At 35.0% G+C, this 25515-nt stretch overlaps 1 protein-coding gene across 1 annotated transcript in view; it reads right to left on the reverse strand.

Moving 5' to 3' along the window:
• Nucleotides 1-536: 536 nt before the first annotated feature.
• The window catches only part of LOC147388022 (GTP binding protein), a 68808-nt gene continuing 43829 nt past the window's right edge, over nucleotides 537-25515 (reverse strand). The window contains exons 9-12 of the mRNA XM_086420204.1: nucleotides 17459-17534; nucleotides 15610-15702; nucleotides 14514-14564; nucleotides 537-946 (exon numbers count right to left, since the gene is read on the reverse strand). Of these exons, the coding sequence (XP_086276330.1) occupies nucleotides 848-946; nucleotides 14514-14564; nucleotides 15610-15702; nucleotides 17459-17534 (319 nt within the window). The 3' untranslated portion in view covers nucleotides 537-847. The remainder of the gene's footprint in view (nucleotides 947-14513; nucleotides 14565-15609; nucleotides 15703-17458; nucleotides 17535-25515) is intronic.

Genomic DNA, 25515 nt, shown 5'->3' on the forward strand with positions numbered 1-25515 from the left:
AATTATCAGTATTTTAATGTACATAATGAACTGTAATAGACCACAGATATATTAAATATGTCAGTAAATATGTTTTCACACTAGGAGCTGCAATTTTTTCGTTTAGTTCCAAATCTTAAAAACAGTTTGAATATGATTTAATGTCCCTTGACCCGACTCAGGTCCCTATAGGATATGAATCCATGCCTAGAACCTTCCGAATCCGAATACATAATGCTTTGAAAACTATGTTTTTACATTTTTCAAAACTATTCTTTTATACTACTTTTCGACATGGATTCTTATAAAATCAAAGGGTATAATGGTAAAATATAGTACTATTCTTAAGCTTGCAAAGAAGTAAAATAGATGGAAAAACAAAAATCAAACATTCAAGAAGTGTCTGACCCAACCCCAACCCAGAGTTGGACTGGTAGTATCCAAATTGGATCAAGATCAGGTCCAACCCATGTCATGCCCTAATTGATTAGAAGAAACTGGTCTAAGTACTATTAAATATTAATAAGAAAATAGCTCAAATACAGCTCACAAATGAATTCACAGAAAGCAAATTCATGCCTGTTCAAATTAATCACTATAAAATTAAATATTTGAATTTCATGAGTGTTACAGAACACTCCACTCCTACATTCATAATGAAAATAGGGAAAAAACTGTAGTATATTTGGGTAGTATTGTCATCTGCTTTTGCTGGGTGACTCTACAACTTAATTAAGAAGAAATAAAGTACGCATAACAGCAGAATAGAAAATTTTAAATAGCTTAGGGATTTAGATAATAAAGTTAAATGACCAACTCTTGACTCGAAAATTCACTTTTGTCTTAAAGAGATGAGATGAGATGACGCTCACTTCTTTCCACCCCCGGAAACATTGAACTTGAAGTATATAATGTCTCCATCTTGAACTACATAAGTCTTCCCTTCCTGCCTATACTTCCCAGAAGCCTGTGAAAAGAAGGCAAAGAACAGGGAAATATGAGTCCCGAAAGCTTGGAGCAATGGAAGCAGACCAAATTAAGGTTAAATGTCTCTAATAAGACATTTATACTATATATGTTGAGGTGGGATTAGCATTAGAACAATAAGTGATATGTGTCTTGAGTTATAATTAGCATTACATCAGTAAGTGATCAGATACGTGAGTTTCTAGTTGTGATGGGTTTGCACTAAGGAAGCTCCTCATTTTTTTATTTTTTTTTTCACTAGTTATGGATGGACTAATTGCTTCATGGAAAATGATGATAATGTGCTGGAGATGAAACTAGAGAATGAAGTAAATTCAAAATTAGAACTACAGAAGCGATACATGAACAAATATTACCGGGGAGAGCCCAAACCCAAGAACTATTTACATGTTTTTTTTTAATAGATTAAAGGAAGCAAATACAAGCAGCAGATAGAGCTTGCCTTAATCATTGTGCTAATCCTCTTGGATAGGTACCTAGCTTCCATGAGCTCAACCTTCCAGAAATCCTCTCAATCACTAGTTCCCAAATACTTTTATAATTGTAAGGGTGCCCCAATGGTAAACCCAAGTAAGATGATGGAAGAGAGCTCACTAGGCACCCCAAGGATTCTGCAAGAAAATCCACATCCACCACTTGATCCACTGGATACACACTACTCACATAAGTTCACCGGTAACCCCGTAATAGTTTCAAAGCAACATAATAAGCCTCCAAGGAATCTAACCTGATTAATGTCATCATCCAAAAAGACCAACGTGTCATCTGCAAACTGCATCTGTGTAACCAATGACCTCCTCGCACTAGGACGAAAATCACTCAAGTCATTGTTATCCACCGCCATGCCAATCATCCTCCCCAAGGCCTCGGTCACCACCAAGAACAAAAAAGACGAAAGCAAGTCCCCCTGCTGCAAGCCCCGAGAACTCTTGAAGAAGCGTTCTGGGGAACCGTTAACTAGGATGGAAAAAGAAGAATAGATCACACATTTCATAACCCAATAAATCCACTTATGCCCAAAACTCATACGTTCTAACAAATATCGCAAACATCCCCAACTAACGTGATCATAAGCTTTTTCCAAATCTATCTTACATACAACACCCGGCACCTTAGATTTGAACCTCAAATCTAATCACTCGTTAGCAATAAGAACCCTATCCGTGATCTATCTCCCCCTCAAAAAGGCCCATTGCTTAAGACCAATGATCCCATTCATCACCTCTTTCATTCTCGTAGCCAAAATCTTAGAGATGATTTTATAAGTAGCACCCACCAAGCTTATAGGTCTAAGATCTACAATGTCTTCCACTCCCACCTTGGGCACAAGAGCAACAAAAGAACATTTTGACCCCATATCTAACACACCATTCTTGAAGAAGTCATTCACTACCGCCATCAACTCCTCTCTAATAATAGTATTCCAACAAGTTTTGAAAAACCCCATAGTGAACCCATCCGGCCCCGACGATTTATCCAAACACAAACTAGAAAGAGTTGCAAAAACTTCATCTTCTATGAACGGCCTCTCCAACCACCCTCTCTGAGAATCATAAATACAATCAAAATGCAACCCATCGAGCTTGGGCCGCACTTCGTGAGATTTCGAGTATAACATATGTAGAAATCTACTACACCCTGCCTAACTTCCTCTTCCCCTTCAATCCAATATCCTCCAATCTTAATTTTAGTAATGAGATTGGATCTTCTATGTGCATTAGTCATATGATGAAAAAATTTAGTATTCCCATCCCCCTTTTTCAACCACCTAATTCTCGACTTTTGACGGCAACAAACTTCTTCCATATTCACCCTTTGCTTATACTCCTCATGAAGGGAACCCCTTTTAGCCTTACCCCTGTGAGAGAGACTACCTCCTTCCTCCCTCCTATCTAGCTCCTCAATCACCGCCAAAATCTATTTCTTTCTCACCTCCATCCACCCAAACACCTCCCTATTCCACACCTTGAGCTTTTCTTTAATGTCCTTCAACTTCAATCTAAACACCACCCCCGGTCTACCAACAAAACTCAAACACCTCAACCAGCTCTCGATGAGATCATTGAAATTATCATGTATCAACCATATGTTTTCAAACCTGAACGGGAAGGGCCACCTAATCAATGGACCAATTTGAAGAAGAATTGGACAAATGGTCAGAAGCCAAGTTCGGAACTGACTCTTGACTAACATCTAAAAAGCACTCCCAACTGGACATCACCAAGAATCTATCAAGTTGTTTAAGGTGGGTAAGTCTTGGGTTTTAGACCAAGTAAATTGTCTCCCGCAAAATGGCAAATCCATTAGCTCAAAAGACTGAACAAATTCCCCAAATCTACGCATCCTTGAAGAAATTCTCAAAACCCCTATCTTTTCAAACGAGAACTGGATGACATTAAAATCTCCCCCAATTCGCCAAGGCTTATCCCAATAAGCGTTAATATCACCTAACTCATCCCAAAATTGATTTCTTTCCCGATTTTTGGTGGGACCATAACCTCTGAAAACACCCACTAGAAATCACAAGATACCAACTTGCAAAGAATGGACGTAAAAAAGGCTCCAAGCAAAGATTCTTCGACAATCACTTTACTCTTGTCCCACATAACAATTATACCACCTGAAGTCCCAATCACAGGAATATAACAACCGATCTCCTTACAAGCCCACAACTCACGAACCACACTGTCGTTGACCACCTCCAGCTTTGTCTCTTGAAGAAAAACAATTCGGACCAAATATTTAACTGACACCCTCTTCTTATCATTTAAACCCCGAACATTCCATGTCATAATTTTAAGCACATTATAAACCAATTTCTTTCACCCCAACCCCTTTATAGGGGAAGTCATCCTTTATTCTCCACTTCCTTCATAATCGAAAGTTTCGTTCTTCTAGCATTTTTTTGAATTTACCCCCAACATGTTCTCTCTTAAAATGGAAAAAACTCTATCCAAACCTTGTTTTTTGAATTTCATTACAAATTCTCCATTCACCAACCCATTAATCTTCTAGACAATGAAGTAAATTCAAAACTAGAACTACAGAAGCAATTCATGAAAAAAAATATTACTGGGGCACACCCCAAACCCAACTACTATTTACATGTTCTCCCTTAAAACTGAAACAACTCTCTCCAAACCTTGCTTTATTGAATTTCTTTACAAATTCTCCATTCACCAACCCATTAATCTTCTAATAAAAAGATTAACCCTCATTACAACAATTCAATTAAAATTACAAAAGAACAATAGGGTGCAATGATGTTAGACATAAATTGTTAACACCATTAATAGATTCCTTATTTTAAAAGACAATCTTTCACTTTTCAATCGGATGCTTAAGTCTATTATAAATAGTAAACATGAAAACATGGTAGTCTTCATTGTCATTTTTTTAAATCATTATTTTCTATTTACACCATTGCATTCTAAAATAGCATAAAAGAGACACACGAAGTAATATCCTACCTAATTTTCCTTTTTCAATTATAAATTATTTTAAAAAATATTATTCAAATATTTCATAATCTTTTTCTGCAATGATTTTTTTTCTATTTTTTATTTGTTGGTAAGAACCTGATTATGAAAAAAAAATTAAAGGGACACACTCACAATAGTGAAAAACATTTTTTTGCATATAATATTGTCGGATATAATAATTATCCCTTATAATTTATCTATAAAGAAATGTATCCACCCATTGTAAATGATGGGCACTTTTATCTTTCATAGATAAATAATATTTTAATTGTATTAGATATTTTGTGTTGAATATAATTCAATAGTATAATTATCCTAGTTCTTGAAATCATTGGCTCCCTGCTCATTGGGTATAAGTGCAAGAAGAGTAATGTTCCAGTATGCAAGGTTTGCTTATCAGAGTGTAACACCCTAAAATTTTCATTATGTATCTCGAGGAATAAGTTTAATGCAATTGGTTGATTATTGATCAAGTTGTGATAGGAGAGTTTTTAAGTCAACCAAGTCTTTTCGTTAGATTTAAAATAGTTGGAAAACATAGTTTTCTGTAAGCTTGATTTGATGGTTTAAGTTAGTTGAATCAAAATGATATTTTAGAAGAATATATATGCATATAAAGAGCTAATTCATATTCATTTCGGTTAAAGTTACTAAGAGAAGTACAATCTAAATATGATTGCTCATTGGCATTTGCTTTAGGTTTTGATCTCGTTAGGAAGTTAAACAAAAGCCATGATAGTTAAATAAAGATTCATCAAGTTCAGAAGCTAAGAATTGAATCCAATGAGGTAGGGAACTTCAAATTTCTTAATTGTAGCCATAGATTTATTTTATAAAAAAATGTTTTTTGTTTCAAAGTAATGATTATTTCGAAATTTATATTCAATGCAAGTATTTTGGCAAAATTTCACGCATTTTAGTTTAGAATTTGGATATATCAACGTTTTATTTATGTTATAGAAGATTTAGTTTGTTGACATCAACATGCAACAAAAAAGTTCTAATTTAAAAATATATATATCTTTAAAATTGCTTTTCAAAAGAAAAAAAAATTCAAAGAATTTCAAACTAAGGAATATTGAAAATTAAAATAAATTTTTCTACGATTTCAATTAATTGAAAAGAATTGTTTTATGAAAAGATGGATATTATATGCTTGAAAATTTTGTTGAGATTTCAAGAATGATTTTATTAATTTTGTAAAGGAAATTTCAAGGTTTGAACTGAAGGGAAAAATGATTTTCAAAAGAGATCCTGGTTGTATGTTTTAAAGTAATATTGGAGGTGTAATTGTCGGGTATTTTTGTACTGAGAACTAAGTTCTCAATTTGTTGATGTGTATGGTGTATGAATACCTAGAGTACATTAGATTTAGCTCGCGTGATTGCGAGGTTCGATTTATTTTCCTAGATTTAGGTCGCTTGATCCGAGGTATAATTTATTTTCCTAGTTTGCGCGATAATGAGGATGAATGTTGTGACCAGATGATACTTCATAGAAAGACTAGGTATTCATACTCATACTAAGTGTTACTTTTCAAATTAATTTATGTTTTGAAAAAGAGAAGAATTTCAAGTTTTGAAAAAGAAAAAGTTTCATATTTCGAAAAGGAGAAGCTTACTATTTTGAAAAAGAGAAATTTTACTTATATATTATTTGAGTGATCTATTAAAGAGATTGATTAAAAAAATAACTTCTTGTGTCACTTCCGGATTCATACGTCATTCTAGGATAACTATTACGATGTTTGATTTCTTATGTAGTATGGATGCATAAGAACGTAACATCACACTAGGAATCTGGAAAATTCCTTTTTATCTTTAATGGAAAATAAGATGTAAAAATAGTATTTGTACAATACTAGAATTATTTGAGGTTCACATGCACACCCGATGGGTATAGACGAAGCTGGCTAGCCAATGATCATTAGCAATCTAGAGTGGTCAAGTAGATTGGACCCACGTTATAAAGACATGTTTCACTATTACACTGGTCAAACGACCAACCTGAGTCGGATAAACAGCTACCCCCTAGTGGTTTGCCCTGCTTGTCACAAAATCATCCATATCAGTGAAGTATTAGAACATACACGTATCTTAATTGAGATGGTCACATCAGTCATGATACTCAACCTCTATTCTAACACACTATCATTGATTATATATTATGTAGATGTCGAGATGATTTACAGATGTTTACATTTATAGTATTTCAATTAGGTTATTTAAATGTAGTTATTTCAATATGTTAATTTGATTGTTTCCGTAAATATTATTTGAAATAAAACATGCATATTTTTAAAATTGCTTTTAGTGTGAATCTGCATATTAGGACTATGATTTAGAAATATATATTTCCTACCAGGCAACTCCCCTGTTACTCACCCTACCAATCATCTAAGTTTCAAGAAGTTCCAATAATCGATGATCAACTTTAGGATTGTTGCAGTTTCAGGATAAGTAGGTTTGTGTATTGCCAACACTAGGAGATGGAGTAGGTCAATTTATATGGAAAGAGAAGGTTAGTATATTCTTGGCAATATGTGCCGATATTTCTTTTTGTTATATATAAATAAAGGGCGTTGTGATAAGGATTGTTGCGTTTGTTTATATATTGTATTTAGTTATGCTTCCGCTGCAAGATATGATAGCATTGTCTACAATTGTTGAGTGTATTTATAACTATATGAGAAATATCTCACACCACGAGATTCTAACACTTAATCATGGGGATGCATGTTAGGATTTTGGGGCGATACAAAGACTCTAGACGAGCCTCAAAAATGTCTATAGTAACAATATCCCAACAAAAAGGCTTGTTGAGACCTAGTTGGCTGAACCAGGAGCCCCCTTAAGAGAGTTTGTTGTCACACACTCCCAGGAACTAGTTATCTATTTATGATCAATACTTATATATGAAGGGTAATCTTGTCATTTAAAAAAAAATACTTTTATTACGGGAGAACCTATAACTAGCTTTAAAAAACAAGGTTTGGAAAGTAGTTTCAACTTTAGGGGAGTTGGCGTAAATAGTACTTGGTTTAGAGGTCTGCCCAATGAAAGATTTTTTTACGATAGTAAAACAAATTTTATTCATGAAGCTAGGGAAAAAACCATGGCGACCTATTGGAAATATTAGAATAGATTGTTAGTTCTAGTTTGTTTTATATGAATTTATTTCTATTATTCTTTCTGTATAAGGACATTTATGTCCATTCTCTTATTATGTGTTATAAATATATACCAAGCTCTCATTATGAGACTTGTGATTTTCTCTTCTAAAATTCTTCGTGATTTTCTCTTCTAAAATTCTTCTTGGTATCAGATCCAAAGAGAAAAACCCAATCACCTAACAGTCTTCTAATTCACATGCTGCAATAGAGATTTGCACTGTGATCAATAAATTTTTTCTTTCTTTTCTTTAAGTTAGAGTTACCCTTGGCAATCAGCCTTGTGTTGTTGGGTGCATGTCTATTAGCCCCAAAGATTTCTTGCGATCAGCCTTCAGGCTACAACAACAACTATAGATCACACACATCTCTTCAACAGTATCAGCAGGCTATCTGTAGATCAGTATCTGGCATGCGATTAGCCTTTAGGATCTTATAATACCCTGCGACTATAGCAGTAGATCTGAATCTCATCTACGATCAGACCTACAAACCTTAAAGTTCTCTACGACAGCAACAACAGGTTTCTCCAGGCCTGTATCCCACCTGCGATCAGATCTAGATGATCTACAGTGACCTGCGACAACAACAGCAGGTTCATACTTGAGTTGTGATTCAACCTACATACTCTAGAGTGCCTGCGATCAAGTCTAGATAACCTAAAGTAACCTGCGACAGCAGCAGTAGGTTATTGGCTATGTTGCAATTCCATCTACTTTGACCTACAGATTTGTTTCTGACTTTCGATCAATCCTACAGGGTCTGATCTGCCCTACGACACTTCTATGACACACAGTCAGCCCTACAACACCTCTTAGCTGTGTTGCGATTCCATCTACCTTGGCCTACAGGTCTGTATTTGACTTTCCATCAGCCCTACAGGATCTGATTTTGCTCTACGATACTTCTACAACACATAGTCAACCCTAAAACACTTCTTAGGGTATACAAAGACCTGCGACAGTGACTATTTTGGTTGGTTCAATCTCACAACAGTGGTATTTGGTTGGTTCAATCTTACAACAGCAGTAGATGTTGGTTCTGGTGTTGCCGACAGCAATCAATAGGATTATTTGGCCTTAAACAGTACTGACACGTGAGATCTTTCTTCAATCCAAATACAGTATTAATAGTGTGCAATGACTACGACTCACAAGACTAAGGATTCTACCACCACTCTTGGGGCCAATTTCTCCGTCCAGCGTATCACCAATGCGCCACTAGATGGTCGCAACTTTCAGAGCTGGTCTCGGTCTGTACGACTTTATTTGGGTAGTCGGGAAAAATCTGGTTGGCTATTAGGTAGTATTCCTAAGCCACTCCCACTGATCCCAAATTTGAACAATGGGAATTTGATAATTGTACTATTCTTGCAATGACCGAGACCAGTATTAATAGTGTGCAATGACTACGACTCACAAGACTAAGGATTCTACCACCACTCTTGGGGCCAATTTCTCCGTCCAGCGTATCACCAATGCGCCACTAGATGGTCGCAACTTTTAGAGCTGGTCTCGGTCTGTACGACTTTATTTGGGTAGTCGGGGAAAATCTGGTTGGCTATTAGGTAGTATTCCTAAGCCACTCCCACTGATCCCAAATTTGAACAATGGGAATTTGATAATTGTACTATTCTTGGTTGGTTATTCAATTTCATGGAGCAATGCATCTACACTATGTTTATGTATCATGAGACTGTCTCTTCTTTGTGGTCAGCTCTCACTCAGACATATGCACATGCTCAAAATGACTCAAGGATTTATGAACTTTACCGTGATATTGCTCAAGCATCCCAAGGAAATCAGAGTGTTGCAGATTATTTTGGATTCCTTCAGTCCCGTTGGGAGGAACTCTCGCACTGTGAGTCTATGGCTGAGTTATCTGCAGAGGCAGCCGAACACGTGGTCAAGAGGATTGCTCAACATCAGACATATCAGTTCCTCATGGGTTTACGCTCTAAATTTGAGGCATTGCAGACCCAAATCCTTAATACCACTCCTCTACCTTCATTATTTGAGATATTCGCGACTGTTGATAGCGATGAGCGTCGTCGCCGTGTCATTCCCTCTGAGACTCAGTTTCCTGTCACTATCTCAGCTCCAGATACAGATCAGATGGCTCTTGCAGCCAACTCAGGTTTTACTAATTCCCGTACTCTAGGATCCGAGAATCGAGGCCGTGGGAGTCGTGGGCGTGGTAAAGGAAATGGTCTTACATGTAGTCATTGTGGGAAGATTGGCCATGAGAAGGCCCGCTATTTTCAACTCTATACCAACCTGTTGAGATCTTCTGGGGGACAGCCCCGTGCTGCTATTGTAGAATCTACCTCTGTTGACCATGTTTCCCTTGGTACTATTGATTTGCAACAGCTTCAGACACAGATTACAGCTATTGTACGGGATCAACTCCAGTCTCAGACTCCTTCATCCTCGACAGTTGCATCTATTACCACACCTCCAGGTACCTCTTTTGCATTTCATGCCACTCAGAATGGCTCTGGTGCTTCTGATCACATGACCGGTGAGTCCAATCATTTTATTTATTCTTTTTTTCCTCCTACTCATAAGGAGGTTCATCTTGCTGATGGGTCTCTTACCCCTGTTCACAGTAAGGGTACTATATCTCTAACCCCTGGTTTTCCTCTCGATTCTGTTCTCCATGTTCCTCACTTATCTCTTAACCTTATGTTTGTGAGTAGTATTACCAAATTGTTGAATTATTCTGTAACATTTTTTCCTACTCACTGTGTCTTTCATGACCTGACTTCGAGGAAGATTTTTGGCAAGGGATATGAGAGGGATGGGTTGTACCTGTTTGAAGCTCCATCTACTGCTGTCCCAGCTTCTGTGCTCCCACTCACTGGAACTCATACGTTTTCTTTTCAGACTTTAGACTTATGGCATGCTCGCTTAGGACATGCTAATTTTCAGCACTTATGTTCATTATTTCCTACTTTAAAACAATCTTGTAATGGACACAAATTTCAGTGCTCTGTGTGTGAGCTTTCTAAACACACACGTACCTCTTATATTCCTCGCATGCATAGAGGTAATGCTATTTTTTATTTGATTCATTCTGATGTGTGGGGGCCTTCCCCTGTTACTGCTTTTAATGGTCATACATATTATATTACATTTATTGATCACTATTCGCGTTGTACTTGGGTTTATTTAATGCGTTCTCGCTCTGAGGTACTACCTATTTTGGTTAATTTCCTTAAAATGATTCAAACTCAATACAACATTACCATCAAATCTCTTAGAATAGATAATAGTGGGGAGTATATTTCTGATGGGATTCGCACTCATCTCCATGAGTGTGGTATGCTTCATCAGTTAACCTGCCCATACACTCCTGAGCAAAACGGGGTGGCAGAACGTAAGAATCGCCACCTCATGAATATTGTCCGTTGCCTTCTGCGAGGGATGCATGTTCCCAAGTCATATTGGAATATGACAGTTCTTACTGCTACTTTCCTCCTAAATCATGTTCCGAGCTGCACTTTAGGCGGACAGGTGCCTATTCATGTTCTTCGACCTAGTAACACTCTCTTTCCTATTATACCTAGAGTTTAGGGGTGTACTTGCTTTGTTCAAGATAGAACTCCTCATCGCACCAAACTCGATGACAAAGCTACCCGTTGTGTCTTTTTGGGTTACTCTTCTATGTCAAAGGGCTATCGGTGCTATGACCCCCTCTCTCATCGTATTATTCATTTCCTGAATGTCACTTTTTTGAAAACGTTCCATATTTTCGTACTTCATCTTCTTTGCAGGACTTTTCTCCTTTGCAGGTTTCTTCTCCAATAGTACTACCATCTCCAATTTTCTCTCCATCTTCATCTTCACCGCCGCTTCTGCAAGTCTACTCTCGTCACCCTCCCCCCTCTCAAACTTTGCCAACCTCCTCCTTAGACTCAGGTATATCCCCTTCTACACTTACGCCTATTCCTTCTATTTCTGACTCTCACTTACCTATTGCACTTCATAAAGGTAAGCGAGGGTGTGTTACTGATCACACTATCGCCTAGTTTGTTTTCTATCATGGTCTTTCTACTTTCTATCGCGCCTATCTTGCCACCACAAACTCTATTCGGATTCCTCAGTCTGTCTCTGAGGCATTACGTGATCCTATGTGGACTAGAGTCATGACTACTGAGATGGATGCATTGCAGAAGAATCACATTTGGGATCTTGTTTCTTTTCCTTCTGGGGAGAGGACTGTTGGTTGTAAATGAGTTTTCCCAGTCAAGTATCTCGCCGATGGTACTGTTGATCACTACAAGGCTCGACTTGTCGCTAAGGGATTTACGCAGACTCCGGGAAAGGACTTTGGAGCCACATTTGCCCCTGTAGCCAAACTGTCTACTGTTCGTTTACTTATCTCTTTAGCGGCCTGTCATTCATGGCCTCTTCACCAGCTTGATGTGAAGAATGCCTTTCTACATAGTGATCTAACAGAGATCATTTATATGGATCCCTCCTGGGTTTCGTCTTCAGGGGGAGTATTCTGGGCAAGTATGTCGTCTTCTTAAAGCTCTATATGGCCTAAAGCAATCTCCGTGAGCCTGGTTCCAGCATTTCTCTGAGGTCATCTTATCTATGGGGTTTTCCAGATGCCACTCTAACCATATTTGCTTTATTCGACGAGGAGTAGATGACCGCAATACCATTATCTTGGTTTATGTGGATGATATTATAGTAACTGGAAATGATGCACAGTGCATGACAGGATTAAGAGGCAGTTAGGTAGTGCTTTTGAGGTTAAAGACTTAGGTCCCCTCAAGTATTTTTTGGGGTTAGAGATAGCCCGCTCACGCCGTGGTATTTCGTTATCTCAACGTAAATACACTTTGGATCTTCTTCAGGACACTGGTATGCTTGGTTGTCATCCTGCATCTTCTCCAATGGATAAAAATCGTCGCCTTCATGCTGAATCTGGGGAACTTTTATCTGATATTTCATCTTACCAGAGACTCGTAGGCCGTTTAATTTTTTTGACTAATACTAAACCGGATTTGACCTTCGCAGTTAGTATAGTTAGTCAGTTTATGCATGCTCCACGTACCTCACATCTTGATGCCGTGTATCGTATCCTTCGCTACTTGAAGTCTCGTCCCGGTCTAGGCTTATTTTATTCATCCACTGCTCAGCCACATCTATCATGTTTCACTGATGTTGATTATGCGGGTTCTCATACAGATAGGAGATTTACATCTGATTTCTGTACTTTCTATGGCAGTAATCTTATCTCATGGAAAAGTAAGAAACAAAGTGTTGTTTCTCGTTCCTCTGCTGCACATGTAAACTTCTTTGGCTTAGATCTTTGTTAACAAAGTTGGGATTTCCTACTGTTGGTTCCTCGTCGTTGTTTTGTGACAACAAGTCTGCTATCATGCTTGCATCTGACTCAGTCATTCAAGAAAGGACTAAGCACATTGAGGTTGATGTTCACTTTCTCAGGGAGAAAGTTCGGTCTGGTGTACTTAAGACAATCTTTGTTTCTTCTTCAGATCAACTAGCCGATATGCTTACAAAGTCTGTTGGACCTTCAGTCATAAATTCTCATCTCGCCAAGCTGGGCCTAGTTGATATATTTGCCCCAGCTTGAGGGGGAGTATTGGAAATATTAGAATAGATAGTTAGTTCTAATTTGTTTTATATGAATTTATTTCTATTATTCTTTCTGTATAAGGGCATTTATGTCCATTCCCTTATTATGTGTTATAAATATATACCAATCTCTCATTATGAGACTTGTGATTTTCTCTTCTAAAATTCTTCTCGACCCACCGAGAGTGCAGTACTCATGATAGGCCACTTTATTCAAAGTTTAATTGTACAAAAAGATGGAGAATTTTGTGAGGAAGCAACCCCATAGAATTAGTGACAGGTCAACTCGTAGAATTAGTATTGATCAAGCTAAAAAGAACTTTACAAGGCAGCCAATAGAGATCAGCAATATTTTATGGAGTTGTGTTGTCAAAGAACAACATCATATAATGAGCGAAGGGAAGAGACAAGGATGTTGAGATGAATGTGGTAAGACTAGGAAATACAAAATCAGAAATGATTATATTCGAGGAAATTAAGGAATAGCTCAAAAAGGAGAAGTTATTTGAAATGGTTTAAGCTTCTGCAAAGAAGACCAACAACATTGCTAGTGACAAGGAGTGCTTTAGTTCAAATCGAGGGTTCTAAAAGGCAAGATGAAGACTGAAAATGACAAAGATGGGGGTAATAGGAAAACAGACATGAAGGAAAATGGTACAAAATAGGATTCATGGTGCTTGCCCCAGTATCTGGAAACTAGAATGAGATGAAGATGATACCATATCCAATAATGACCAAATACTATGCCTTGTGCAGATCACATCAGATTTTTGGGGAAGGTATGGGTCCCATAGAGTACACTGCATGTGAGTCCTATTTTCCTCAATTACCTATTTTATTTTCTATAGGGTAATTTACCAAAACATGCACCGAAAATTGAAAAATTACCAAAATGGTGCACTATTCATCTTTATTCCAAAAACGGTAATTTATTGTTTTAAAAAATAAGTTATTTTACCAAAACGGTAAAATTTAATATGAACAGTGTTTTGTTATTACAAGGCCTTGAGGGCATTTTGGTATCAAAACACTGTTCATTTCAAATTTAACCATTTTGGTAAAATAACTTATTTCCGAAAACAGGTAATTATCGTTTTCAGAATTAAGAGAATAGTGGCCATTTTGGTAATTTTCTATTTTCTATATCCTTGAAATACTTAATATTCTGCTAGCAGCATTACTCACCGAACCTAATACTAATAAAGAAAATGTACTGTGAAACAAATGACAAAGAACAGAAATAATGAACTCATTTAATGAGGAAGTTTAGACTGTATAATGTACCTTTACAGCTGATTCAGTACCGAGCTCCTTTAGATCCTCAAATTTCATAACCTGGAGGCACACGAAGCAGTGAAAAAATGTTGCATGACTTTTCAGTAACATATAGTTTCATTCTCAAATAGACAATATATTTAGAGAGCTTCTTTTGCCACACCAACTTTTGCTAACGCTGCCCCAAGATGTGTGCTAATTCTTTGGTGATTTACATATGAATTTGGGTGGCGTCGGCAAAAGTTGGTGTTGGCAATAGACTCTCTCTATATTTATTATATCAAATGGTCATACACTTAATAAAGTAGCACAAAAATTTTATCTTATTATGAATGTTACAAAGATGCTTTGATTGTTTAGACATCACCCTGTCGATGAGAAGGCGGATTCCCTGACTAATGTTTAGGACTGCTATGGTACAATGTTTAGGACTGCTTTGGTACAAGGTTCTTTAAAATATTGTTCATCAGCTAATATTGTTTAAAAGTATATTAGGTTTAAGTCCGTGGAAATTTGTTATTCATATTACTTAGCTGGAAGATCTAATGTTAGAAAACCCACATGTCCATCTACTTACAAAGGCCCTCAAGAGAGCATTATGACTCTTTTGTGTGGGTTTTTTTATTCGACTACTCTACTTTTTTGCCTTGATGCAAATTGTGAATTCTGACTCTTTTGTACAGATTGGTGAGACACCAAAGCAGAGAACCTGAGCTGTTGGTAAGACTCCATCAGAAAGAATACTTTAGGCTATTTAACTCATTCTACACCTTTACAATTCAATTTCTGTCCCTATAACAGCTTTGGCAAATCAATCAAATTATGCCATGTTGCTTATGTTGGATGACATATTCTTCTTGAAATCCAATCCCCATGAAACCAAGTTCCAATGGTACTCAAGCTTTCAAAATTCTCTTCTAGGAAAGGAGAAAAATAAAATGAATTGGAACATGGAAAATGCTGGAGTGACTTTAAAATTCACCCTGTTTCACACTTTGCTGACATGGATGGGTGTGTGGAACCAGAGATGCTTTTAAAGTCACTCAAACACGATTCTTGGAACATATGTGGGAAATTATAAGAGAGAGAGAGAGCAGGGAATAACCTCCGCACAGATGAAACCTCTCTCAAAATCAGTATGGATGGCACCCGCTGCTTGAGGAGCCTTCGTTTGCCGTCTAATCTGCCAGCACTTCACCTGTGAAAACCCATATTTTGTCACATAAGTCAGCCATTCAAATTCAATAAAAAAAATAAAAAATAAAAGGTTAGAGACTAGTAGACAGACAAAGATAAGGAGATTAATGTGAACAAAAATTAAAAACATCAGAACAGAATAGTCCCCTAAATCATACAGAAGAAAAATGCATTAAATGTGCAAGACCAAAGGATGTTTGCAAGACAGGCAGGGATTTTAACTAGGGGTGCATTATGTCCAGTTCAAACCAAGAACCGAACCAACCAAAAGCTTTGGGCTGGTTTGCTTCGGCTTGGAACAAGTTGTGGTTCGGTCTTGGGTAAAGAAAATAGAGAACCGATCAATTTGGTTTGATTCTCGGTTCAAGGCTTGTATAGAACTGAACCCTCATGCAATAAATAAATATATATTTTAGGAGTTAGAATATAGACTAATGACTTGTTTCTTATGGATAAATTAATGACTTTTTTTATGATAGGTTAATGATTTATTACATGAAATTTTATGTTTATTATATATTTGTTTTTTTTTTTCAATTAAAATATGTTACTTCCAAGAAAGTTCATAGAATGTTGGCAACCCATAGAACCGAACCGAACCAAACCGACATATGTTGGTTCGGTTTCAATTTTGCCCCAAACTGAACCAAGTTGCAGCCTTAATTTTAGAGAGTTATTATTGGCACACCAGCCTTTACTAACATCACACCAACTATGTGCAATTCTTTGGTGATTTACATAGGAATTGTTGTGCCATTAGTAAAAGTTGGTGTGGCAATAACAGCTTTCTAATTTTAACATGTTAACCTGCACAAACATGCTGTTTAGGAGAATTGCAAGAAATAAATAGTTTACAAGAAGGATTTAACAGTAAACTATTGTCACTTTGTCATATGTACAACGATTGACATGATGCAAGAAGCATTGTAGGGAAGATCACAAGTGGTCTAACATGCTCATCTGAAAAGAAGGGTTGGGAAGCAACATGAGATTGAAAAGAGCATTTTCATGTACTTGTAAAGTTGAATACAAAGAGATAAATATTGATCTCTACAACTTTAATTTACTATAAACAATAATTACATTCCAAAACATATATTATCCCAATGCAATTTAAAAATATAAATAAATAAAAAAAAACCCCACTACTGTATAAGCATTCATTATGCCGTCTTGAAGCCAGAATAACTTCCATAATTTCAAAAGCGTTGCATGTTTTCTCTAGTATAGCTTCTAACAACCAGGTAAAGTTAACTAGAGGGAACAAACCCTCTTCTCCTAAACTGATAAAGAACCACAGGGAGACTAGGAGGGAAGTGCAACCTAGAACTTACAAGTTACAATCAAGAGCTACTAAGATGTCTACGGGGAGATTGCTACACGACCACGTATTTACCAGCGGACGAATTAAATCCCAAGAAAGTGTCAAGATATAGGTTAATGAAGGTCTTTTGATGATAGATAGAGAACAACCCCCTCTCCGCCCTTCGCAAATACACTTACCCCACAAGTACAAAGTAAACTTGTATACCCACTAAACAGATAAAAACATTTGATCATTGTCATGTGGATCAATCAGATAGGATATATATACCACTTAAGATTAAATAAGAAGCAAACTGACCCAGTAACACAAACATATAAATGGTTGTACAAGACTAAAAAAATCATAAATCATAAGTCAGTTTGCACAAAACTTGATGGAAATAAATGAATGAGAAGAATGGCATCACATGCTTGTCGAGTAAAATTATTACCTCATCGGGGCCCGCTGTGAAAAAGTAGATCAGATTAATTGCAGAAAATCCTGTCTTAATGATTTTCGGAAGGGCACTGTAGAAGAAAAAACAGAAAATTTCAGATTTTATACCTCAGAGAGTAGCATGCAGAACCTATCATAACATACAAGGTATTAAATTTCGATTTCAGTGTCTACTTTGGACAGCCTGGAAATATAAGTATTTCAATCAGTGCCAAAATATATTCAATTTCATGGAAATAAAAATGTTGTACAAAGTACCAAAATATAGTAGAAATTCTCATTGAAATTGAGGAAATGATAAGACAAACATTAAAACACTCATAAATTCTCAAACTACAATAAACAATCATATGGAGTGAGAAAATGAAGACCAACAACACCCTGCTAAACTTCGGTGCAAGTAATAGAGAGCCCCACAACAAGCTAAGCAACTTAATATATAAAATTACTTATTTAAATGAACAAACTATTAACTGATTATCTTTCATTCATTATTATAAAAGAGAAAAAACAGACAATTACCCAAATTAATTATTCAATTTGCTGACAAATTCCCTAATAAAATAACAGAAGAAAAAAAAAACAATTTCAAAGATTCCTAGGCTGTTTTTTTTATCTTCTTATATTCATTAAAAATTGATTGCTGAAAGAAAAATTTTACAAGATAGACTTGAAAATTTTTACAAGGAACCTTGGAGTACTAAGCACACCAAAGTTGTTCAAAACATAAAACAGTGTAAAGGTCCTTCCTTCCCTCAATATACCTAATATAAATTATCCAAATAGATGCCTCTAAAATTGGATATGGAGGTATTCTCCACCAAGTTCACCTCTCACAAGGAGAACAAATAGTTCGATTCAATAGTGGAACTTGGAATTCCACTGAACAGAATTACTCTACAATTAGAAAAGAAATCCTAGCTATAGTTTTATCTATACTCACATTTCAAAGTGATATTTTGAACAAAAAATTCTTTTCAAATCAATTGCAAAGCTGTCAAAGACGTACTTCAAAAGGATTTTAATAATTTAGCCTCAACACAAATTTTTGCTAGATGGCAAGCTTTACTTTCAATATTTGATTTTCAAATTGAATTTATATATGATTCAAAAAATTCTCTCCCGGATTATTTCACACGTGAATTCTTACATAGAAAATGAGTTATCAAATCAATCTTCCAAAAGACAAAAGGAAAAAAATCAAAATTCAAAATTTAAAGGTTCAAATTCCCTATAATCATTCATTTACTCCCAAATCTGATTATCTATCAAAAGTCAATCACCTTTTTTCTATTGATCGCCATATGTATGATAATCTTTCAATTTCTCAATTTTTTCTCAACTTTACCAAAGAAGCACTTTAATCCTAAATAATCTAACCTTTCTTTCAAATTTTATTAAGTTATTTTGACCCAATCTAAAAGTGCTCTGATAAATCATACAGAGAAAAAGAGTGAAATTGTCTTTTCAAGGCTTAAAATCCTACAAATCATTTCTCCTCGAGAATGGAATGTTACCTTTCATTTTAATAATTTTTTTCAAAATCCTACTGGCCATGAATTTTCTTATAATTATTAGGACTATATGAATGCTTAGGAATACAGCCTTTTAATTCATAACTCAAAAAATAGTCACTCATGATTAATTCAATTTTTTCCTATTAGAGAACATCAAATTATGGGTTCATGTATCATATCATTCCAAATTTTCTTTTAAACAGTATAAAAAAATAAAAAAATAAAAGAATCACTTCCTTGTAAACTCGATAATAATGATCCTGCCTATTGTTAACAAACCACTTACCCGAAAAGACCAATCAAATGGGGCACAAGACGTGAGCACATGACACCCGTGAGTGGAGACGGATAACACAACACTCAACAAGTTGACAACCATTTACCCCAAAAGAACAATCTTATGGGAAAGTAGCAACTAAGAATATAAGAGGGTCACAGGTCAAACTGGGGCACAATATGTGAGCACGTGACACCCAAGAGCAGCGGCGGATAGCACAACACTCAACACTCCCCCTCACCCATAAGGGTGAAAAATTCCTTCAAGTAGACTCGAACCCGTGCCCTATACGAACCATGCTGAAAAACCATTAAGCCCAAAAGACCGATTTGATAGGGAAGGCACAACTATGAATATAAGGTTACATGGCACCCGAGAGCAGAGGCAGATAACAAAACATTCATACTAACATTAGAGTTATGGTTTGCTATTAGAAAGCATTGAAGGAGGTTTTGGAAGTTGGAGCAAGAAGAATATACCTTTCCAATCATCTTCTTACATTTATTACTTGCACATTAAAAGATGCAAGTGAAATCTCTCTTCATGTTTTCCTTTGATTCCTTGTATGTTATCGGGTTAGATTCGTCCTATTGTTTGTATAAAACATACTAGAATTCAACCGATTAAGGGGTTGTTTTGCCTATTAGACTCCAATCAATTAGGTGGTCGTTTGCCTATTAGATTCTAATAGATTAGGGGTGGTTTTGCACATTAGATTCCAATTGTATAAGGGTCATTTTGTATGTTAGGTTCAAATCGATAGACCGAGAAGGTGTAGAGTTAACTGTGTTAATGATAGTACGCCAAGTCTTAACTATAATTGTGAGTCATTGGGTACCTTTCAGCGGGATTGGGTTAGTAAAACCAGATTGGTCTAGTGATAATGTGTTGTCATTAAAGGATACCTTAGAGTTAGTATACTCTTACCCCTCTTTTGTTGTTGGATGGACAAGGTCAGTTTGAATTACATTTCGTACAATGCCACCAGTATGAATGAGCTCATACTTACTTGTTATAGTTGGATCTAGATGATCGCTGTCAAAATCTAGGTGTAGTTCTTGGAACCGATTGCCACATTCGATCGTCCAATTGAACCAAAGGAATCTTGTTATGTTGTCGGCATAGACTTTGTGTAGTTTGGATGCGTCCATTGAACAACTAGCCAAGTGGAAGATATGTCTTCCTATGGATTGATGGCTATTGGTTCTAAATAGACAACTTCAATCATTTAGTTGTTATAGAAGATCATGCGTCTTCTACGTGTCTATGATCTTGTGTATCCAATCATGTAGTCGAGTTACACATAGGATGTTTTAGATCATTGGTGATAAATTAAACTTAACTAATGTACCCACATAAGTTATTCATTTATTGATAATTTGAACAGTAACTTTGTACCCACATAAGTTATTCATTTATGGAGAATTTGAACAATGACTTTGTATTGTCCTGCTTTACATCATTGGTACAGGTTGAGTAGTTAACAACTTGTGAGTTGTTGGCTTACCCTTGTTTTCTACATATTTTCAAGTGTAGTACATGGAGATGATAGAGGTGACAAAATAGCTTAGTAAATTTGTTTATTTCAGTAGTTCTATCTGCTTGTTTTGCTTTAGAGAGATAAGTAGTGAGGATACCAGACAAATTCTATTGATTCGTTATAGTGCTTAGATTTTGGGTTATTTCTTATTATTGGAAAACTTTTAGCTAGTTGCCATTTTATTTCAATTGCATAAATTTTGCAGTTATTGTGATATTCTATGCCTGAGATATGTTCTCAGCATCATCCCTCGAAATATGTGTCCAAATCTAGATGATTTTGAGTATTTAGATTTGGGGGAGTGCCATTCTTCGATGAGATTATTCGAAAGAAATATTTGAGTCAATCCCATCTATGTTTTGTTGCACTTGGGTTAAATGGCAGGATAAATTTGATTTCACTAGACCAAAAGAAATTTCAAAAATCTCAATTTCTGACCTTCAACCATCTTCCCCAATTAAGTCTTCTAGTTTAAAATCTCACTTCCAAATGATTTAAGAAGCCATTCAAATGTCACCCACTTCTTCTCAATAAGTTTCTACTCGAATTTTTTCAAATACTTCAAGAAATGAAGTGTATTGTCTGAAAATATGAAAGCTCTCAAAGACTTAATATCTGCCAAACTTTTAAGCTCTGGATCAACTCAACCGCCTGATGAACTGATTCACAATTATTTCTTACGACCAGAATAATTGCCAAATATTAGCAAAAGTTATCCAATCCAAAAGTTTGCCATACCAATAGCAGAAATTCGACACCTCAGCAGAATCATATGGGAATCACATGGCCGCTGCCATGTCAAAAGCTTCAAAACAGTATCTTGATTACTAAAGCAATGTTTAGAAGTTATTTTGTTAATTTCTCATAGTCAAAAGATAAATAGTTGTTATAATTGTAGTAGTTTTAATAATTGTAAACAGTGTTTGTAATAGTAACTACCATAATTATAATAAAATCATGTAATAGTGTGAGTAATAATTGAACTCAATAGTGTGTGTACTAATTGAGTCTGTGTCAGTCCAATAGTTAAAACCCACCTTGATTCTTGAGTTTTTTGGATTTCAAACGATTTTAAATCCGCCAGATATTTCAAATCTGTTGTATACTTTTAATTCTCACTTTTTCTATAAATACCCGAAAATTTCTCGAAAAGAGGCAAGAGTGAAAACACAAATTCTCATCCCTTTACTTTCCTTTCAAATTCATTACAACATTCCTTTGATCCCTATCTTCTTTCTTCAATCTCAAATCTTTCAATCCCAAATAAATTCTCTAAATCAAAACTATCATTTTTCTTTTCTTTTCCAAATACTGCCCTCATTCCATATTCAATTCTCTAAACCATCCTTCTATTTGAAGCCATGTAAGAGTAAAGATTGTCAAAGAGTCAACTTTGAAAGTTTGTCAAAGATATTGCATATTGGTATCAGAGCCAAGTGTTCTTTTGGTCAAGGTACTTTTATATAATTTCTACATTTTCAACCTTATTGCCTTACATTTAATTGTTCATAAGTTAATCTTACCATTCACTATTAATTATACAAATAGTTCTGATCTTCCTTGAAAAAGATTCAGTGTTGCTTGATTTATTCAAAATTGTTTCATATTATCTTGGTCCTAAACATGAGTCTTCCCAAATATTAGGTCCAAGGCTTCCTAGTCACATGGTAAGTCTAGCAAGGTTGTAAGTCTAGCAGTAAGTTGTTGACCAGCCACTAGTATTATGAAGATAAATGATTTAGAACCAAAACAAATATGGAAAAAAAAAATTGAAACACTTCAAGAAAAAATCTGAATCTTCTTCAAATGAACCCCTTGAAACTATTTTAATTAAAAAAAGTGAAGAAATAATCTTGGAAAATATAACCCAATCACTAAAAAATTGGAATATTTCAAAGGTTTCAACAAAAGATATTTATAAACAAAGTATATTAAATATAATTCAGACTATTTAATAAAAACAGTTGAACAAACTCAAGAAATTACTCAAAAGGCATAGACAATTCAATTGCTTCCTCCAAATATAATTGAACAATTTAAAAGAAAAAACAAATATATTCATTTCGGTCTAATCCAAGTAGCCATAAAACCCTAACTCAAACAGGACTTAATACTTCAGCCTAAGTCTATGTCAGAAATAAACGACATCATAAATTTAAAGACCAATTAATAGGTTAGTTGAGGCAAGTCTTCATGATGGAAAAGCTTTCTTTAATTGCTTTCCTAATTTTACAGCCTCACTGTCAGACCCAACTGCTTCAAAAGCCTTAACAATAGGAATAATAAAAAAAGGGTTTGACATGCCAAATTTTGAAAATATTGCCAGAGTTTACCGTATCTACTATGAGGTAATGAACAGGATGATTCCAAATATTGCTAATTCTAACCAAATTAAGAGTTTAACAACTTTATTTCTGACAAATTTTGCAAATAAAGTGTTAACTACTAAACCAATCGGTTGGGAAAATATAGATCTAACAGATAAGTGGACTATAGAAGAAACCCAAGATCCTGAACCTAAAGAAAATGATCAGGTTCAAACAATACTAGAATTTCCAGATGAATCATTTGAAATAAATTTTCAAAAACAAGATGAACCAAACTTCAACTTCTAGGCCCTTAATTTCAAAGGAAAATGACAACAAAGCCTTTCACTCTGCTCCAACTCATATTTATTATCCTTTATACACTGCAAAGAGGTAAATAATTCAATCCCACTAAATCTGATTTTGGATGCCCTATAAGACAAATCTAATTTTTCTATCTAAAAATTACAAATTGATAAACCTATTTGAACCAAGATATAAGTAACCAGCCTTTAAGAAATTGATTTTTTAAAACATTTTCTTCTAACGAACAAAAATTTTTAAAAGAAAAATGGTTTGAAGAAATGGAACAAAACAACAGCACATTCCTTTGCTTAGCAAGCTAAAAACTCAATTAAATTTCCGAGACACATTCTATAATGATGTTACGAAAAAATAATCAAATTTGGCAAACATCTAAAGGGGAAACCATAGACTCAACTTTTCCTCCTTTTCATTCTATTAATGTTTCGGAAGCAATCGCTATGCCCCTAAAAAATGAGAAAATATTCACTCAAGAAAAACCTGCAACCCAAAAGGATTTATCTCATGTAATTGAGCAAAACAATTATACAAATGTTTATCTGAATACACTGGAATAACAGTTAGAAAGTCTGAAGATTGGATTTTCTCCAATACCCCCGAAAGTAGCACAAGCTTCAACATCTAAAGCTACATCTAAAAGGTTGTTATTCTCTGAAAATCTTATTTATGAAACATTAACTCCTCCTAAAACAATATCTTCTAATTTCCTTGAAGAATTAACCAAAAAACTATCAAATTAGAATGACAAAACAACAATCAATGTTCTCAATCAAGATACTAATCAAATTATTAATTCTGATAATGAAAAATTAATTTCCGAGAATTCTATTTCTAAAAATTCAATACAATGATGTCTAAATAATCCTGACTTAAATAAGATATTTAGGCCAAAAAATCAATACCTACCAATAAAAAATATTATAGAAGACTTCAATTTGAAGAATCAAAAAATCCTCAATTCATTTTGATGGAAATGTATTCTATGAATGGAATATAGATGACCTATCTGAATACCAAATCTTAGACATTTTAAATCAAATGCTTACATATGCTAATGCTAGTTATATGTACAAACACTCCCAAAAGAATATTGTTTAGCCATTGGCACTGGCTTTTCTGACCAATTATATGGTTGGTAGAATGACTATTTACTTCAAAATCAAAGAGACGAAACTTTAAATGCAACCAAATGAGATGAACAAGGTGAACCAATAAAAAATGAAAATGAAGATATATATATATAGTTCCATCATTTTACAGAAAAATATCAAGCTATTGAAGAAACAAATTACGTAACTAATCAATCTCAAATTTCATACCTTAACAGATTTTCATTGGTATAAGAATTTTTATCGAAGTTATATAGATTATCTCAAAGTAATGAATCATTTTGAAAAGACAAATAAATTGCAGGACTACCCCGCTTTTGTAGAAAAAGGTAAGACAAAATTTAAAAGAAAGATATAGACTCATAATTATGATTATTTTACTTATGGCGAAAATACAATCAATAAATACTACTGGCCTAAAATTATATTCTGACCATAAGCTACAAAAATAGAATCAAAAATCAAATGCCAAAAGAGAATTAGGAGACTTCTGTTATCCATTTGGTTTTGATCCCATAATAACTTCTTCAAAAAGAAAAACTCAAAAAACACCACGAAGATTTACAAGATGAAAACATTTTTCAAACATTAAAAGTAATAATTTACCAAGAATTTATAATAAAAAAATCCAAACAAAAAAAATATAAAACAACAAAATCTGCTAAACGTGGAAAGGAAGGACATTTTGCTAACAAATTTAAAAATATTTCAAAAACAAAAGTCAATCAACTAAATTTGCCAATAGAAGAAACTCGCAATATGAATAAGAAACAGATCCTTTCGAGGATGTCATCTTCTTTAACATGGAGTTTACAATTATTACAACTGTAACAATCATATAATTACTATTTATATTTTTACAATGAGAAACCGACAAAAAACTTCTAAAGATTGCGTTAGTTACCAAGATATTGTTTTGGAGCTTTTAACATAGCTGAGGCAATATGATTCCCATATGGCTTTGTTGAGGTGTCAAGCT

The sequence above is a fragment of the Akebia trifoliata genome, chromosome 13 (assembly GCF_017979445.1).
Source record: "Akebia trifoliata isolate Shusen 1 chromosome 13, ASM1797944v1, whole genome shotgun sequence".
In the NCBI taxonomy this organism is placed as follows: domain Eukaryota; kingdom Viridiplantae; phylum Streptophyta; class Magnoliopsida; order Ranunculales; family Lardizabalaceae; genus Akebia; species Akebia trifoliata.